The sequence below is a fragment of the Balaenoptera borealis genome (assembly GCF_965194805.1).
Source record: "Balaenoptera borealis genome assembly, chromosome: 12".
NCBI lineage: Eukaryota > Metazoa > Chordata > Mammalia > Artiodactyla > Balaenopteridae > Balaenoptera > Balaenoptera borealis.
In genome coordinates, this window is record NC_138869.1 from 43440060 (window position 1) to 43458218 (window position 18159).

The 18159-nt window shown below is 44.1% G+C and overlaps 1 protein-coding gene across 1 annotated transcript in view; it reads left to right on the forward strand.

The window, feature by feature from the left end:
- The first annotated feature begins 8795 nt into the window (after positions 1–8795).
- SLC25A20 (solute carrier family 25 member 20) overlaps positions 8796–18159 on the forward strand; it is a 31750-nt gene continuing 22386 nt past the window's right edge. The window contains exons 1-2 of the mRNA XM_082344991.1: positions 8796–9076; positions 15334–15426. Of these exons, the coding sequence (XP_082201117.1) occupies positions 8972–9076; positions 15334–15426 (198 nt within the window). The 5' untranslated portion in view covers positions 8796–8971. The remainder of the gene's footprint in view (positions 9077–15333; positions 15427–18159) is intronic.

Consider the following 18159-nt stretch of genomic DNA (forward strand, 5'->3'; position numbering starts at 1 on the left):
AGGTAATTATCGATATGTATGTTCCTATGACCATTTTCTTAATTGTTTTGGGTTTGTTTTTGTAGGTCCTTTTCTTCTCTTGTGATTCCCACTTAGAGAAGTTCCTTTAGCATTTGTTGTAGAGCTGGTTTGGTGGTGCTGAATTCTCTTAGCTTTTGCTTGTCTGTAAAGCTTTTGATTTCTCCATCAAATCTAAATGAGATCCTTGCCGGGTAGAGTAATCTTGGTTGTAGGTTCTTCCCTTTCATCACTTTAAGTATATCATGCCAGTCCCTCTGGCTTGTAGAGTTTCTGCTGAGAAATCAGCTGTTAACCTTATGGGAGTTCCCTTGTATGTTATTTGTCATTTTTCCCTTGCTGCTTTCAATAATTTTTCTTTCTCTTTAATTTTTGCCACTTTGATTACTATGTGTCTCGGCGTGTTTCTCCTTGGATTTATCCTGTATGGGACTCTCTGCGCTTCCTGGACTTGGGTGGCTATTTCCTTTCCCATGTTAGGGAAGTTTTCAACTATAATCTCTTCAAATATTTTCTCTGGTCCTTTCTCTCTCTCTTCTCCTTCTGGGACCCCTATAATGCGAATGTTGTTGCGTTTCATGTTGTCCCAGAGGTCTCTTAGGCTGTCTTCATTTCTTTTCATTCTTTTTTCTTTAGTCTGTTCCGCAGCAGTGAATTCCACCATTCTGTCTTCCAGGTCACTTATCTGTTCTTCTGCCTCAGTTATTCTGCTATTGATTCCTTCTAGTGTAGTTTTCATTTCAGTTATTGTATTGGTCATCTCTGTTTGTTTGTTCTTTAATTCTTCTAGGTCTTTGTTAATCATTTCTTGCATCTTCTCAATCTTTGCCTCCATTCTTATTCCGAGGTCCTGGATCATCTTCACTATCATTATTCTGAATTCTTTTTCTGCAAGGTTGCCTATCTCCACTTCATTTAGTTGTTTTTCTGGGGTTTTTTCTTGTTCCTTCATCTGGTACATAGCCCTCTGCCTTTTCATCTTGTCTATCTTTCTGTAACTGTGGTTTTTGGTCCACAGGCTGCAGGATTGTAGTTTTTCTTGCTTCTGCTGTCTGCCCTCTGGTGGTTGAGGCTATCTAAGAGGCTTGATGGGAGGCTCCTCTTGTAACGTTCTTTATTTCAAAGTCTATTTTATCTGATATGAGTATTGCTACTCCAGCTTTCTTTTGATTTCCATTTGCATGGTATATCTTTTTCCATCCCCTCACTTTCATTCTGTATGTGTCCCTAGGTCTGAAGTGGGTCTCTTGTAGACAGCATATATATGGGTCTTGTTTTTGTATCCATTCAGTGAGCCTATGTCTTTGGTTGGAGCATTTAATCCATTGACACTTAAGGTAGTTATCAATATGTATGTTCCTATTACCATCTTCTTAATTGTTTTGGGTTTGTTATTGTAGGTCTTTTCCTTCTCTTGTGTTTCCTGCCTAGAGAAGTTCCTTTAGCATTTGTTGTAAAGCTGGTTTGGTGGTGCTGAATTCTCATAGCTTTTGCTTGTCTGTAAAGGTTTTAATTTCTCCGTCAAATCTGAATGAGATCCTTGCTGGGTAGAGTAATCTTGATTGTAGTTTCGTCCCTTTCATCACTTTAAATATGTCCTGACACTATTGGGAGACTCAATATTGTGAAAATGACTATACTACCCAAAGCAATCTACAGAGTCAATGCCATCCCTATCAAATTACCAGTAGCATTTTTTACAGAACTAGAACAAAAAATATTAAAATTTGTATGGAGACACAAAAGACCCCAAATAGCCAAAGCAGTCTTGAGGGAAAAAAAAACGGAGCTGGAGGAATCAGACTCCCTGACTTCAGACTATACTACAAAGCTACAGTAATCAAGACAATATGGTACTGGCACAAAAACAGAAATATAGATCAATGGAACAAGATAGAAAGCCCAGTGTTAAACCCACACACCTATGGTCAACTAATCTATGACAAAGGAGGCAAGGATACACAATGGAGAAAAGACAGTCTCTTCAATAAGTGGTGCTGGGAAAACTGGACAGCTACATGTAAAAGAATGAAATTAGAACACTCCCTAACACCATACACAAAAATAAACTCAAAATGGATTACAGACCTAAATGTAAGACCGGACACTATAAAACTCTTAGAGGAAAACATAGGAAGAACACTCTGACATAAATCAAAGCAAGATCTTTTTTGATCCACCTCCTAGAGTAATGGAAATAAAAATTTAAAAATGGGACCTAATGAAACTTAAAAGCTTTTGCAAAGCAAAGGAAACTACAAACAAAATGAAAAGACAACCCTCAGAATGGGAGAAGATATTTGCAAATGAATCAACAGACAAATGATTAATCTCCAAAATATATAAACAGCTCATGCAGCTCAATATTAAAAAAACAAACAACCCAATCCAAAAATGGGCAGAAGGCCTAAATAGACATTTCTCCAAAGAAGACATACAGATGGCCAAGACACACATGAAAAGCTGCTCAATGTCACTAATTATTAGAGAAATGCCAATCAAAACTACAATGAGGTATCACCTCACACCAGTTAGAATGGGCATCATCAGAAAATCTACAAACAAATGCTGGAGAGGGTGTGGAGAAAAGGGAACCCTCTTGCACTGTTGGTGGGAATGTAAATTGGTACAACCACTATGGAGAGCAGTATGGAGGTTCCTTAAAAATCTAAAAATAATATTATCATAGGACCCAGCAATCCCACTACTGGGCATCTACCCAGGGAAAACCATAATTCAAAAAGACACGTGCACCCCAACGTTCATTGCATCACTATTCACAATAGCCAGGTCATGGAAGCAACCTAAATGCCCATTGACAGATGAATTGATAAAGAAGATGTGGTACATATATACAATGGAATATTGCTCAGCCATAAAAAGGAACAAAATTGGGTCATTTGTAGAGACGTGGATGGATCTAGCAGCTGTCATACAGAGTGAAGTAAGTCAGAAAGAGAAAAACATCGTATATTAACGCATATATGTGGAACCTAGAAAAATGGTACAGATGAACTGGTTTGCAGGGCAGAAATAGAGACACAGATGTAGAGAACAAACGTATGGACACCAAGTGGGGAAAGTGGTGGGCGGGTGGGGGTGGTGATGTGATGAATTGGGAGACTGGGATTGACATGTATACACTAATATGTATAAAATGGATACCTAATAAGAACCTACTGTATAAAAAAACAAATAAAATTCAAAAATTGGAAAAAAAAAGAAAGAAATTGCCAATAAAAATAAAAAATAAATAATAAATAAATAAATATGTCCTGCCACTCCCTTCTGACTTGCAGAGTTTCTGCTGAAAGATCAGCTGTTAACCTTATGGGTATTCCCTTGTATGTTATTTGTTGTTTTTCCCTTGCTGCTTTTAATATTTTTTCTTTGAATTTACTTTTTGATAGTTTGATTAATATGTGTCTTGGCATTTTTCTCCTTGGATTTATCCTGTATGGGACTCTCTGTACTTCTTGGACTTGATTGACTATTTCCTTTCCCATATTAGGGAAGTTTTCAACTATAATCTCTTCAAATATTCTCTCAATCCCTTTCTTTTTCTCTTCTTCTTCTGGGACCCCTATAATTTGAATATTGGTGGGCTTAATGTTGTCCCAGAGGTCTCTGAGACTGTCCTCAATTCTTTTCATTCTTTTTTCTTTATTTTGCTCTGCAGTAGTTATTTCCACTATTTTATCTTCCAGGTCACTTACCCATTCTTCTGCCTCAGTTATTCTGCTATTGATTCCTTCTAGAGAACTTTTAATTTCATTTATTGTGTTGTTCATCATTGTTTGTTTGCTCTTTAGTTCTTCTCGGTCTTTGTTAAACATTTCTTGTATTTTCTCCATTCTATTTCCAAGATTTTGGATCGTCTTTACTATCATTACTCTGAATTCTTTTTCAGGTAGACTGCCTATTTCCTCTTCATTTGTTTGGTCTGGTGGGTTTTTACCTTGCTCCTTCATCTGCTGCGTAACTTACTGTGTTTGGGGTCTCCTTTTCTCAGGCTGCTGGTTCGTAGTTCCCATTGTTTTTGGTATCTTCCCGCAGTGGGTGAGTTTGGTTCAGTGGCTTGTGTAGACTTCCTGGTGGAGGAGACTGGTGCCTATGTTCTGGTGGATGAGGCTGGATCTTGTCTTTCTGGTGGCCAGGATCGAGTCCGGTGGTGAGTTTTGGGGTGTCTGTAAGCTTATGATTTTAGGCGCCTCTCTGCTAATGGGTGGGGTTGTGTTCCTGTCTTGCTAGTTGTTTGGCATGGGGTGTCCAGCACTAGAGCTTGCTGGTCGTTGAGTGGAGCTGGGTCTTAGCGTTGAAACGGAGATCCCTGGGAGAGCTCTCGCCAATTGATATTACGTGGGGCTGGGAGGTCTCTGGTGGTCCAGTGTCCTGAACTCAGCTCTCCCACCTCCAAGGCTCAGGCCTGACACCCGGCCGGAGCACCAAGACCCTGTCAGCCACACGGCTCTAACATTATATCTGGTGGTAATGCAGACTAGAACAGCTCTTCTGGAAACATCTGGCAGTCAAACATACACCTATCACATCTGGTTCCTAGGTACTTACTCAGGCTTACTTGTGAGAGGAGAGTGACTACCTCCTGCGCAGTAAGAAGGAATTTGGCAAGAGTTTGGGGATTGTTCTATATCCTGTTTGTGTGGAGCTTACAAGAATCTGTGCATGTGTGGGGAATTCCCTGGCAGTCCAATGGTTAGGACTCTGCGCTTTCACTGTTGAGGGCCCAGGTTTGATCCCTGGTTGGGGAACTCTGGAGAATCCAGCCTGGATGGGAATGGCCAGGCACCAGGGGCCACACACAACTGGCTCTTCCTGGCAGAGGGCTCCAAAGGATAAGCGATGCTCACTGCAGCCCTCAGCGGATCGCAAAGGAGGACGGGGTTCAACTAGGAAAGCAGCGTTGTCACTCCAGGAGAAGACAACGGAGTGCCCTTGGGAGTTTTCTCTTCAATTCTCTGCTGTAGGCAGCCGAGCGGACTATTTCAAATCTTAAGTTTACAGTTTTATGTTCTTTTGCTTTTGGTTTTATTTTGTTTTTGTTAAAGAATGATGTGGAACACTACTGTTGCAGGTTGGACTCTCTGGAAGCAAATATTGAGATGGAGTTTGGGGAGCAAGATATTTATTAGGGACCAACATATGTAAAGCGAAGCAGAATTATATATTTATTTTGTTTGTTTATTTTTTGGCTGTGTTGGATCTTCGTTGCTGCGTGCGGGCTTTCTTTAGTTGTGATGAGAGGGGGCTACTCTTTGTTGTGGTGCGCGGGCTTCTCATTGCGGTGGCTTCTCTTGTTGCAGAGCACAGGCTCTAGGCGCACGGGCTTCGGTAGTTGTGGCACATGGGCTTCAGTAGTTGTGGCTCACAGGCTCTAGAGTGCAGACTCAGTAGTTGTGGCGCATGGGCTTAGTTGCTCTGCGGCATGTGGGATCTTCCCAGACCAGGGCTCGAACACGTGTCCCCTGCACTGGCAGGCGGATTCTTAACCACTGCACCACCGGGGTAGCCCGGGAAGCAGAATTAGGCAAAGGCAGAAGTTAAACTGTGTTGCAGGCCCAATGAAACTGCCGCCAACCTAGCAGAGAACACTGGAGTGAATATTGCCTGTCAGAGTATCTGATGCCAGACCAGACTGGTCAGGCATTAAATCCCTACCTTGCTCAGTCACTGGGTGTGGCCTGTCTTGGGAAGGGTGTGACCTAAGGGGAGGCCCCTCTCATTCATGTTTGATTCCCAGGGTCTAGGAACAAGGCTTCTCATATGAGGTCCAAGGATAGCTTCAAGTTCTCATGAAATTGATAGCAAACCTGGAGGTGCATATGCATGTGTACGTTTTTCTGGGGAGAGGGTGCCAGGAATTCTCCACCCCCAAAATTGCTAAGAACCACAGGTTGGACAATGTCTAGCATATGGGCAACTTGGTATCCATCTCCTGCATCAGTGTGTTATGGAGTGGGGAGAGGAAGGATACTCTGTGCTGAAGGAGACAGGATATGTAAAAGCCTGGCTGTCGGCGGTGGGAGGTGAGGTCAGTTAAGTAACAGGTCTGTGTGGTAAACCAGTAGAAGCTCAGTTTGCTCAGAGAGGAAGATACAGTCTAGGGAAAAATAAGGTTGAAGAAGTAAGCTAGCATGAAATTGTGAAAAACCTTGACTGCCCCTGAACCACTTATATTTTATTCTGATGCAATGAGGAGCTGAAGAGGTTTTTTGGCCAGGGAATGACACAGTCAGATTAAATTTCAGATGAGTTTTCTAGCTGTGTGTAAGGCTTATCAGATGAAGAAGCAGGAAGACCATTTGTTTAGTGGATTATCAGTTACCCTATGAGGATTTAATAGAAGCTGGTGAGCTTCAGTGGAGTCCACATTCAGGTCTGTCGAGGTTTACCAGGAGGATTTACCAGGTTTACCAGGAGTGTTTATCAGGAGGGCGGTTCTATAACAAACACCATCTCTTCCTGAAGCTGCAGATTGACTCTAAATTAGATCCTCTTCTGCAGCTGGAGTGCTACAAGTCACAAGTGAAATAAACATGGTCCCATTACCATCACCAATCCAGCGATGAGCACCAGGCTCAGTTAATGCCTTTACTGCCTCTCGTTGCACCACTGTAATTTTCCCTTAACTGGTCTCCCTGCTTCCATTCTCTCCCAAGACAAATTCATCCATCCAAAATAGATTTTCTAAAACAAACCTGATCATGTCAACACTGTGCTTAAAATTCTTCCATGGTTCCCCATCCCCATCTAGAAAAAGCCTGTAACACAGAGTAAACAGGCTTTTGGGCCTTGCCCCAGCCTCCTTGCCTTCCACTCCCCTTCCACTCCCCTTCCACTCCCCTGGTGCCTTCTGCACCAGTCAGGCCCACTCACTTCCTGATCCCAATCCTGATCCTGTCACTAATCTTTCCACCCCTAGCATACATGGTCCATTCTCCCTATTCTAGGCTTCCTGCTAGCCTGGGAGTGCCTACAGAGGAGGACTGTTGTTAGGTTAGCTTGGCAGTGAGGTTCCTGCTGTAGATAGGGGTATGTTTATTGTTCACAGCTTTTTTTTTTTTTATAAATTTATTTATTTATTTTTGGCTGTGTTGGGTCTTCGTTGCTGGCCACGGGCTTTCTCTAGTTGCAGCGAGTGGAGGCTACTCTTCATTGTGGTGTGCGGGCTTCTCATTGCGGTGGCTTCTCTTGTTGGGGAGCATGGGCTCTAGGCACGCAGGCTTCAGCAGTTGTGGCATGTGGGCTCAGTAGTTGTGGCTCTCGGGCTCTAGAGTGCAGGCTCAGTAGTTGTGGCGCACAGGTTTAGTTGCTCCACGGTATGTGGGATCTTCCTGGACCAGGGCTCGAACCCGTGTCCCCTGCATTGGCAGGCGGATTCCCAACCACTGCACCACCAGGGAAGCCCTGTTCACAGCTTTTTAATTTGATAAATTACAAACATACAGAAATGATGAAAGAGTAATATAGTGAATACCTGAATACCGTCCACCTAGAGTCAATAAGTCAACAACATTAGCATCATCCTTAACTCCTCTCTTATGTACCTTATATTCTGTTCATGAACAATTCCTGGGCTTCCCTGGTGACACAGTGGTTAAGAATCCACCTGCCAATGAAGGGGACATGGGTTCGAGCCCTGGTCCAGGAAGATCCCACATGCCGCAGAGCAACTAAGCCCATGTGCCACATCTACTGAGCCTGCGCTCTACAGCCCGCGAGCCACAACTACTGAAGCCCGCGCTCCTAGAACCCGTGCTCCACAACAAGAGAAGCCACCACTATGAGCAGCCCGTGCACTGCAACGAAGACCCAACACATCTAAAAATAAATAAGTAAAAGTAAATTTTAAAAAACCACAAAAAACAATTCCTTTAGGTTTTTCCTTCAGAATAGATCCAGAATCCAAACACATCTCACCACCTGCTGTGCTGTGCTCTGATGCAGTCCAGCATCTCTGACCATGACCTTTAGCCTCCTCAAGGCTCCCTGCTTCGTAGTCTATTCTCAACCCGCAGAAAGAGGGATTCTATTGGACTATGTCAATCCCCTGCTCAGAACCCCAGAATAGCTCCCATCTACTTCAGAGGAGAGGCTGATGTCCTTACAGTGGCACACAAAGCCCCGCTTGATATGCCAACATTACCTCCCTATCTTCCTCTCCCTAACTCTGCTCTAGCCACAAAGGCCTCCAGGTGGTTCCTCAAACAGGCCAGGCACAGCCCATCTCAGGGCTTTTGCATTCTTTTCTTTTGCCTGGAAGATCTCTCCCCCTCCCCCCATATCTATGGATATATCACTTCCTCAATTTCTCAGTTCTTGAATCCAGTCACCTTCTCAGTGAAACTGTCCTTTACTCACCTAATGAAAATGGCAAATTCCTTGCCCCCCAATACTCTCTAATCCTTTTTCCAGATTTATTTTTCTTCATAGCAGTTATCACAACTTGATACAGTATGCATTTTTCACTTATTTATCTTTGTTATGGCCTGTAAGCTCCACAAGAACAGGGACCTATGTGCTGTGCTAACAGCTGTGCCTCAAGCACCTGAAGGGCGCCTGTCACATAGCAGAGCGCAGTCGACTTCTGCGGAGTGGAGGAACGGGAGCTTAAGGGAGGAAACACTCTAGTCCGGTAAGACCTCCTGGAGGAGTAAATCCACCACCCGCCGCCACTCCTAAACACCGCCCACGAGGCGTCCGGGCCCGCCCCGCTCCCTTAAGCCGCGCCCATGGAGGCGGGCTGCGGCCGGAAGCACCTCTCCTCGGCGGAAGCCGGGCCTGGCAGGCGGTCTAGGCCCTCCTCCCGACCTGCCCCGGGCTCATGCCCCGCCCACCCGAAAGTGGGTGAAAGGTCGGCGGCGCCGGCGCCGCGGCTGGGGCAGTGCAGCGGGGCCGCCGGGAACCGACAGAAACGGTGACTGACGGACGGACCATGGCAGACCAGGCGAAGCCCATTAGCCCGCTCAAGAACCTGCTGGCCGGCGGCTTTGGAGGCATGTGCCTGGTGTTCGTGGGGCACCCGCTGGACACGGTCAAGGTGCGAGGATGCTGGGGCGCGGGCTGGAGGGAGGAGGCCCGGGCAGGGCGCGGAAGGTAGGGTCTCCCACGAGGCTCGGTCTGGGATAGAAGCGGGGCCCGTGGGAGCTTCCGTGAGAAGTCTAGGGAATCTCCCTTTCGGGGGTCGGGGAAACTGTTCCTGCACCCCAGAGAGCTGGACGTTGCAGAGTGAGCAGCCTCTAACCGCCTACCAAGGGCTCTTGATTTAAAAAAAAGTTCTCTGTTCGGAAGCCTCTTCTGATCTGGCACCACTTCTTTGAGGATGGTAAAGAAAAAGCACCGCCCCAAAGCTCTGACTTCTGAAAACCCTAACATTATCAGCAAGGTTGAAAAAGGCATCTGTAAATCCCGCTTCAGGAATAGAGCTGAAGACTGAGGCAAGGTTATTCCAGACATGTCTTTTGACACATTCCTCTGGGCCCAGAGTGCTCCATCACTATCTCCTCTGAACCTTTCTTGACCACCTTCAGCCTGTCACCCCATGTTAGCCTGAATGGCCTCCTGTGGGAAGCGATGATGTCCTCAGTAACTGAGCTCCTTCCAGGGAAAGCAAGTGATCAGCTTTCCCAGGGCAAGGCTGATCCCCACAACAACCTGGTGAGGAAGCCATGGTCAGATTGAGGCTCCAGGAAGGGGGAAACTCATCAGGGCTTGTTCCCTACTTATCCTCACATTATGCATCAACTCTTTCCCCTGCAACACTTTAAGCAAGGCTTGCTGGAGACCAAAGTCCATACCCTGTGACTTAGCATTCAAAGCTTCATCCTAGTTTTCTAACCTTATTTCTGCACACACTTGGAGGAAATTGACAGATCATGGCCAGGGTGAGCCTGTAGGGAGCAGGCATGAAGCCTGCGTAGGAGACTTATTGGAATGTAGGATTGGGTTTCCTCCACAGGGAAATTGCTTTGGGGACATTCTCCAGGCAAGTTTGGGCAGCAAGCTCTTTGCTGCCTTTCATCTAGGAGAGGATCTGGGGTCATTCTATCACAGGACCAGGATTAAAGCAACTGGGCTGGTTTGGGCACTGTGAAACACAAAATCAGATGTTTGTTCAGTAATTGGTAAATGCCATGTGTGTTAGGGCTTCCCAGACAGTTGTCGTTCTAAGCAGCACTGATGTGAGGGAGAAGAATTGTCTGGCCTCTCTTTCTACTCGTTTTTTTTTTTTTTTTAATTTCTTTTTATTTTATTTATTTATTTTTGGCTGCTTTGGGTCTTTGTTGCTGCACGCGGGCTTTCTCTAGTTACGGCGAGCGGGGCTACTCTTCGTTGCAGTGTGCGGGCTTCTCATTGCGGTGGCTGGCTCTAGGCACGCGGGCTTCAGTAGTTGTGGATCGCGGGCTCTAGAGCGCAGGCTCAGTAGTTGTGGCTCACGGGCTTAGTTGCTCTGCGGCATGTGGGGTCTTCCCAGAGCAGGGCTTGAACCCGTGTCCCCTGCATTGGCAGGTGGATTCTCAATCACTGAGCCACCAGGGAAGTCCCTCTCTTTCTACTCTTGATCTTGTTAGTTCTAGGCATCTGGGGCCTCTCTTTAAAGAAAAACGAAACTCTGTTGCTCCCTAATACAAATGTTGCTCCTACCTCCATATCCTCTTGCCCTTCCTCCCCAATCAGATGTCATTCCCAGGAAGGGCCCGAGGGTCTCTGTACTGAAATGGAAATGACTGAAAATGCTCACTGCATTTTTAATAGCCAGAAAGTCTCCTTTTAGCTTAAGCCAAAACCACAAAGTGCCGACTACTGTCCTTTTGACCTCAGAGCCAGATGGCCTCCAGTCAAAGCTTGGCCTAGAGGCACTTTCAGAGGTCCAAGGTGACTAACTGTGGTCTGGGAAGGCAAGAGGTGCAGCACTTCAGTTTGGAAAGGCTTTATGGCAGGTGATGAAGGGCTGGCTGAGTTCTGACTGGAGAAGTAGGGAGACCCAGACATTCTGGGTAGGGGGAAGGCAGGAGTGAAGGTGGATATAGGCTTGACAGTGGGAGCAGGCTGTAAAATAAGACCAGCCATGGAGGACTTTAATGTTCTTGCTGGGCCTGGGTGGCGGATGTCATGATGAGACAGATTTATACAAAATCACAAAAAGATATCAGTCAGAAGTTTTGGTCCATTTCTCTCTCTCTACTAACTTGGACAGGTTGTGCCTGACCATGGAGGATCTGAAGACCAAATAAGGGATTTTGGATGCAAAGCAGTGGGAGCCTCTGGACATTTCTGCTGTTGTGTCCTATAAACTCCTCAGATATGCATGTCACCTCCATTGCCTAGAGAGTGAGTTCCTTAGTGTGGGACATAAGGCCCTAACAAAATCAGGAATGAGAAATTTAAAGAAATAGAGGAACAGCAGGATGAAAATGGTGTCTCGGAAAAGTTAGTATGATAGCAACCCGAGAAGGATTAGGAAGCAGAACTCAGAGCAGGAAAAATAACAAGGAAAAAGACTGCAGAAGTATATAACTGGGTGTATCAGTTATCTCTGGCGGTGTAACAACTTATCCCAAAACTTAGTGGCTTAAAACAACAATAGGGACTTCCCTGGTGGTCCAGTGGCTGGGACTCCGGACTTCCACTGCAGTGGGCACGGTTCCATCCCTCGTCGGGGAGCTAGGATCCTGCATGCCGCACAGCACGGCCAAAAAAAAATAATAATAATAAGTGTTATTATTAGGCAAGGATGTGGAGACCTCGGAACTCTTGTGCACTGTTTTTGGGAATGTAAAATTGTACAGTGACTGTGGAAAACAGTATGCCAGTTCCTCAAAAAATTAAGAATAGGATTACTATATGATCCAGCAATTCCATTTCTGGATATAAACCCAAAAGAATTGAAAGCAGGGTCTTGAACAGATATTTGTACACCCCTGTTCATAGCAGCATTATTCACAATAGCTGAAACATGGGAGCAACCCAAGTGTCCACAAATGGAAGAATGAATAAGCAAAATGTGGCATATACATACAATGGGGTGTTATTCAGCCTTAAAAAGAAGGAAATTCTGACCTTGCAACCACATGGATGAATACTGAAAACATTAGGCTAAGTGAACTAATTTACTAACTAGTAAACTAATTCAGTTTTATAAGACAAAAAGAATTCTGGATGGTGGTGATGGTTGCACAACGTTATGAATGTATTTAATATCACTGAACTATACACTTAAAAATGGTTGAGATGGTAAATTTTATGTGTATTTTATGACAGTAAAAAACAAAAACAAAAACAAAAACTGGGGATTTCCCTGGTGGTCCAGTGGTTAAGACTCCGTGCCTTCACTGCAGGGGGCGCGGGTTTGATCCCTGGGCAGGGAAGTTCCGCATGCCATGCCGTGCAGCCAAAAAAATAAAGAAATAAAAAATAAAATAAAATAAAATAAAATTGTTAAGGAAAAAAATGGGCAAAGGATCTGAATAGACATTTCTCCAAAGAAGATATGCAAATGGCCAATAAACACATGAAAAATATTCTACATCATTATCCATCATGAAAATATAAATAAAAATCACAGTGAGATACCACCTAACACCCACTATGATGGCTATAATTAAAAATAAATAAATAACAGATGATGGGGATGTGGAGAAACTGGAACATTCATACAATGCTCTTTGGAAAACAGTCTGGCAGTTCCTCAAAAGGTTAAACATAGAGTTAGCATATGACCCAGCAATTCTCCTGTGATGGTTAATTTTATGTGTCAGCTGGGCTGTGGGGTGTTCAGATATTGGTCAAACATTATACTGGGTGTATCTGTGAGGGTGTTTTTGGATGAGATTAGCATTTAAGGTAAACTAAGTAAAGTAGACTGCCCTCCCTAATGTGGGTGGCCCTCATCCAGTCAGTTGAAGGCCTCAATAGAACAAAAAGCTGAACTCCTCCCTCCTGACTGATTGAGCTGGGACATTGGTCTTTTCCTGCCTTTGGACTCAAACTGAAGCATTGGCTCTTCTTGGGTCTTGAGCCTGCCAGCTTTTTTTTTTTTTTTTTAACATCTTTATTGGAGTATAATTGCTTTACAATGTTGTGTTAGTTTCTCTGCCAGCTTTTGAACTGGGACTTGGACCATCAGCTCTCCTGGTTCTCAGGTCTTCAGACTTGAACTAGAACTATCCCATTGACTTTCCTGGGTCTCCAGCTTACTGATTGCATGTCTTAGGATTTGTCTGCCTCCATAATTGTGTGAGCCAATTCCTTATAACAAACAAACAAATAAATAAATCTACATATCCTGTTGGTTCTATTTCTCTGGAGAATCTTGACCAATACAATTATGCTTGGATAATATAATATCCAAGAGAATTGAAAACATAATATCCACACAAAAACCTGCACACAAAAGTTTATAGCACCATTATTCATAATAATAAAAGTGGAAAAAATGTAATTTGTTATTATCTGATGAGCAGATAAACAAAACATGGTATATTTGTACAGAGGAATATTACTTACCCATAAAAAGGAATGAAGGACTGATATATTCTACAACATAGATGAACTTTGAACACATTATGCTAAGTAAAAGAAGCCAAGTGTGAAAGACCACATATTGTATGATTTATTTATATGAAATATACAGAATAGGCAAATCCATAGAGATGGAAGCTATATTAGTAATTGCTAGGGGCTGAGAGGAGAGGGGAATGGGGAGTGACTACTAATGGGTGTGGTGTTTCTTTCTGGGGTGATGAAAATATTCTAAAACTGATTATAATGAAGGTTGCACAACTCTGCAAATACACTAAGACACACTTAACTGTATACTTTAAATGGGTGAATTTTATGGTATACGAATTATATCTTAATAAAGCTGTTTAAAAAAACCCAATACTGAACCAAAGACACTCTCCTTCAACCAAAAGCAACAAAAAGATGTTGGCCAGGACTGTACTAATATGAAGGATTGGCTTCTGTGTGGTTCATTCACACACTGGCAGTTAGTGCTGGCTGTTGTCAGGAGGCCTTCTTTCCTCCACACGTGACCTCTTCAGGCTGCTTGAGTATCCTCATAACATGGTGGCTGACTTTCCCCAAAGCAAATAACCAGAGATGAAGACAGGCAGAAGCTGACCTTTCTGTCACCTAGCCTTGGAGAAGTCACATAGCATCAAAACCACTACATTCTGTTCGATAGAAGTGAGTCACTGAGTCTGGCCCACATCCAAGGGAAGGGGAATTAGGATTAACTTTTGAAGGGGAAGAGTATCAAAGAGTTAGTGGGCATATTTGAAAACCATCACACTGGGTAAGAATAGGTGAGGACTTGGCCTAGGAGAAGACTTCAGATGGAGAGAGGAAGAAATTAGGATTCTGGAAGAATCTTGAAGGAACTCTCCAAAAGCCTTGGTGCTCATGTGAATAAGAGCAGGAGAAGTAACAAGAAGTGATCAGATGCTAGAGTTTCAAATCCTGAGAAGGAGGGTAGCCTGATGGCTTTGGCACAAACGGGTGATTCATCAAAAGGATGAGATTCTGGAGGTGATTTGAGTAGGGAGAGCTTCTCCAGGCAGTTTGAAATGTACCCCAAAAGGTGGGGAGAGAAGGTCTGAAGATGGCTGAGTAAAAGTCATCACTGAGCAGAAGCTGAAGCCCTGGAATCTGAGTTTTCTGAAAGGGATAGTGGAACAGATGAGTAGGGTACTTAGACTTGGAGGATGCCTGGGGTAGAAAAGGAGACAAAGGAAGGAGTACCAAGAAGGGAGGTTTAAAGAGAGAGACAGTTTGAAGCATTGGATACACCAAATGGTGGAGAAGGATGAGGACCAAGAAAAGTAGGGTCAAATCCACCTCACTCCAAAATATCTTTGTTGAGCACCTTACCTAACCACCGGCAAGGCACTTCAAATGGATGTGGAGAGTGCCTAGAGCTGAACTGAGCTTTGCATTCATTGGCACATGATTTGAACTCACTAAACCCAGCCTCCTCATTTGTAAACTGGTAGTACCTATTCCACTGGATCATTGTGGGATCCATTAGATAAGAAATAAATAGCAAAAGTAAGTGGCTGAGGAAATCAGAGGAACTGTCACTCTCTCCAAAAGCATGCTACTAATGACTTGTGCGTACAGGGTTTGAATAAACTGGAGGAAAGAGAAGTCTGAATCCAGCAGATAAAGTGAATGCTGAAGACGTGCACAGAGGTGCAGCTTTCTCTGTTAAGAGTTTAGCAGACAGTTGGGCCATCGCTGCCGACAGGCAGTTCTGATTCTGGGAAATGACTGTATTTTAACTTCTGGTTTCAGGTCCGACTGCAGACGCAGCCCCCAAGTTTGCCTGGACAGCCTCCCATGTATTCTGGGACCTTTGACTGTTTCCGGAAGACTCTTATGAGAGAGGTACAGAATCTTGGTGCTGGGCATTTCTCTTATTCAGAGGAACAGATTCTCAGGGTTGATTTGTTACTTCTCTGGGGGATAGGGTGACTTTGCGTAGTTCTGCTGGAGGTCTAGCCCACAGCTGTGGCTCTCTCACCGTGCCATCCTATGCCCTCCTATTGTCATCGCTCTGGAGTCTTTGATAGTTCCAGCTACTGTTTTATGTGAATGACTGAAGCTAATAAAATGGTTCTAAAATGGTTCTCTCTTTTGGAAGGCAGAATTTAGACCACAGGGAATTCATGAGGAATAGTTGGAGACATGAAATAGAAGAAAATGCAAATCTGGAGCAGTCAGTTTGACAGGGATCAGTGTCAGAAGTTCACATAAAATCTGGAGGAAGAGTCAGCCAGTCTGAGGAACAGTGAAAGAGGCCAGCAGAGTCTTCAAACCCCTAGACTAAACTAACTAAAGGAAACTAAATTGGTTTGAGGTTATTGAATTACATAGTAATTTTTCAGATATTTCTTAAAGTGAAAACATGGGATTTTAAAAAAGTTTTAATTACTAGTGATGTTTATTACTGACTTCATTAGCACATATGTGACAAGACCTTGTTGAGAACTTTTCCTTTGTTTCCTAAAATATAACTCTAATATGAATAAATATATATATAGTGTTTATTAAATATACAGAAACTGAGAAGCATGTGTCACCCAGATAAAGAGGGGATGCTGGTGAGTGATGGACTCGGTCTGGGAGGAAGAGTTGTTCCCAGGGTTCCTGCAGGACCCAGGCATGGGAGGAAGATTTTGAGGTGGAGTCTACCCAACCACCCATGCGTGAGACAGTGCTGCCTTTTATTCTGTAAGGCTCTCTTCCTTTCATCAGCCCAGAATGGAGTCTGATCAGTGTCCAGTGGAGGCTTTGGGCTTCAAGTCAGCTAAGAGTTCTCTGCCTTTACAGAGAGGCAGGATTTCATGCCTCTTGGTCAGCAAATGTTATTGAGGACCTATTCAGCGCCTGGGCAGTGTGCTGGGTGCTGGAGGCCTGATGAGAATGGCTCGTATAAACCCAACTCCCTGCAGAGTTGAATAGGCTTCCTTAGTTTATATTTGTGCTTGTCTCTGGGTTTTGCTGTGCCAGATTGAGCTCTCTGCTTTCTGGTGCTGCCAGACAGGCCTTGGTTGTGCTGCATGGAACTGGGTAGGCCAGACAGTGGAAGGAAGGCTAGAGGAGTTGTTGGGAGGCATGGGTTTGGCCCTCAGGCCTTGGGCATCCTCTCAGCCCAGGTGGGAAGCTGTGGGAGGGGCTTTTGGGGGGCTTTGTCACATGCTGCTTTTGCTGATCCTTCTCAGAACCTTCTCTTCCTATTAACCTTTCCTATTTACCTCCTCTGCACTTTGTCCTTGGAGAGTCTGCTTACAGCCTGTAGCAGTGCTAGACCTTTGCAGGATCTGGGAGGAGTACTGACGGGTACAGTTGTGCCCCTTGAGTTCTGGAAAAAAGATGGGTTGTGAATGGCCAGGGTCTGTAGCGAGGCAGGTTCTCCAGCCTAGGTCTGTGGACACTGTCAGTGTGCAACTCCACCCTGTTTCTCCTGCTACTTTATGTAGGGAGCAACTGTAACGTTTTTTTGTGTTTTGTTTTAAAAATTATCCCTTATTTGTATTAAAATTATACAAGCACTTAGTTTGCTACTGAAGGACTTGTAACAAAGTAGCCCTCCCACCCCAATTCTCTAGAGGTTACTTTCAGCTCTCTCAGTTGTTAATGCTGTTTTCTACCTAGATGCACACGTATATTTTATACATTTAAAAATGTGTTTTAAAACTAACACAGGGACTTCCCTGGTGGTGCAGTGGTTAAGAATCCACCTGCCAATGCAGGGGACACGGGTTCAAGCCCTGGTCCGGGAAGATCCCACATGCTGTGGAGCAGCTAAGCCCATGCGCCACAACTACTGAGCCTGCGCTCTAGAGCCTGTGAGCCACCACTACTGAAGCCCGTGCACCTAGAGCCCGTGCTCCGCAACAAGGGAAGCCACCGCAATGAGGAGCCTGCACACGGCAACAAAGAGTAGCCCCTGCTCACCACAGCTAGAGAAAGCCCACGCGCAGCAATGAAGACCCAACGCAGCCAAAAATAAATAAATAAATAAATAAATAAATTTATTTATTTATTTAAAAAATAAAATAAAACTAACACAACATTGTAAAGCAATTATACTCCAATTAAAAAAAAGAGAAAAAAATGTGTTTTAGCTACCTATTTGTGAGATGATTTTAACTCTTGCATTCCTTATCACCTTTCTGCCCTGCCCATGTAATTTTATCATACTTTGTGGTTTAGTACAATTCAGTGTTTTCATGATTACAACTTTATATATGTTTTTCTCTGTTAACTAAGTAATGTTCTATGATGTGCATTTCATTTCTTGTAAACTCTTTGTTTTTCTTGAGGTTGGGTTAAAAATTGCATCAGTTTCTTTTGCTTGTGTTTCTTTGAATCTCTGCCCCTGTCATCCTGTACCCTAAATGCTCTGTAGAATACCTTTTTGTTTGGTTTTCCACACTGCCTAAACAGTTATAATCTGTTGTTACAATGTTTATTGTTTTGCTTTGTTCTTCTTGGAAAAAACAAACTCCTCCTGGAGTCCTCTATCCTTATACTCCCATGTAGACTGGTTTCTTCCCAGGCCCACTGTACCAGACACCATCCTGGAAATCCCCTTCATCTCTTGGGCCAAACCCT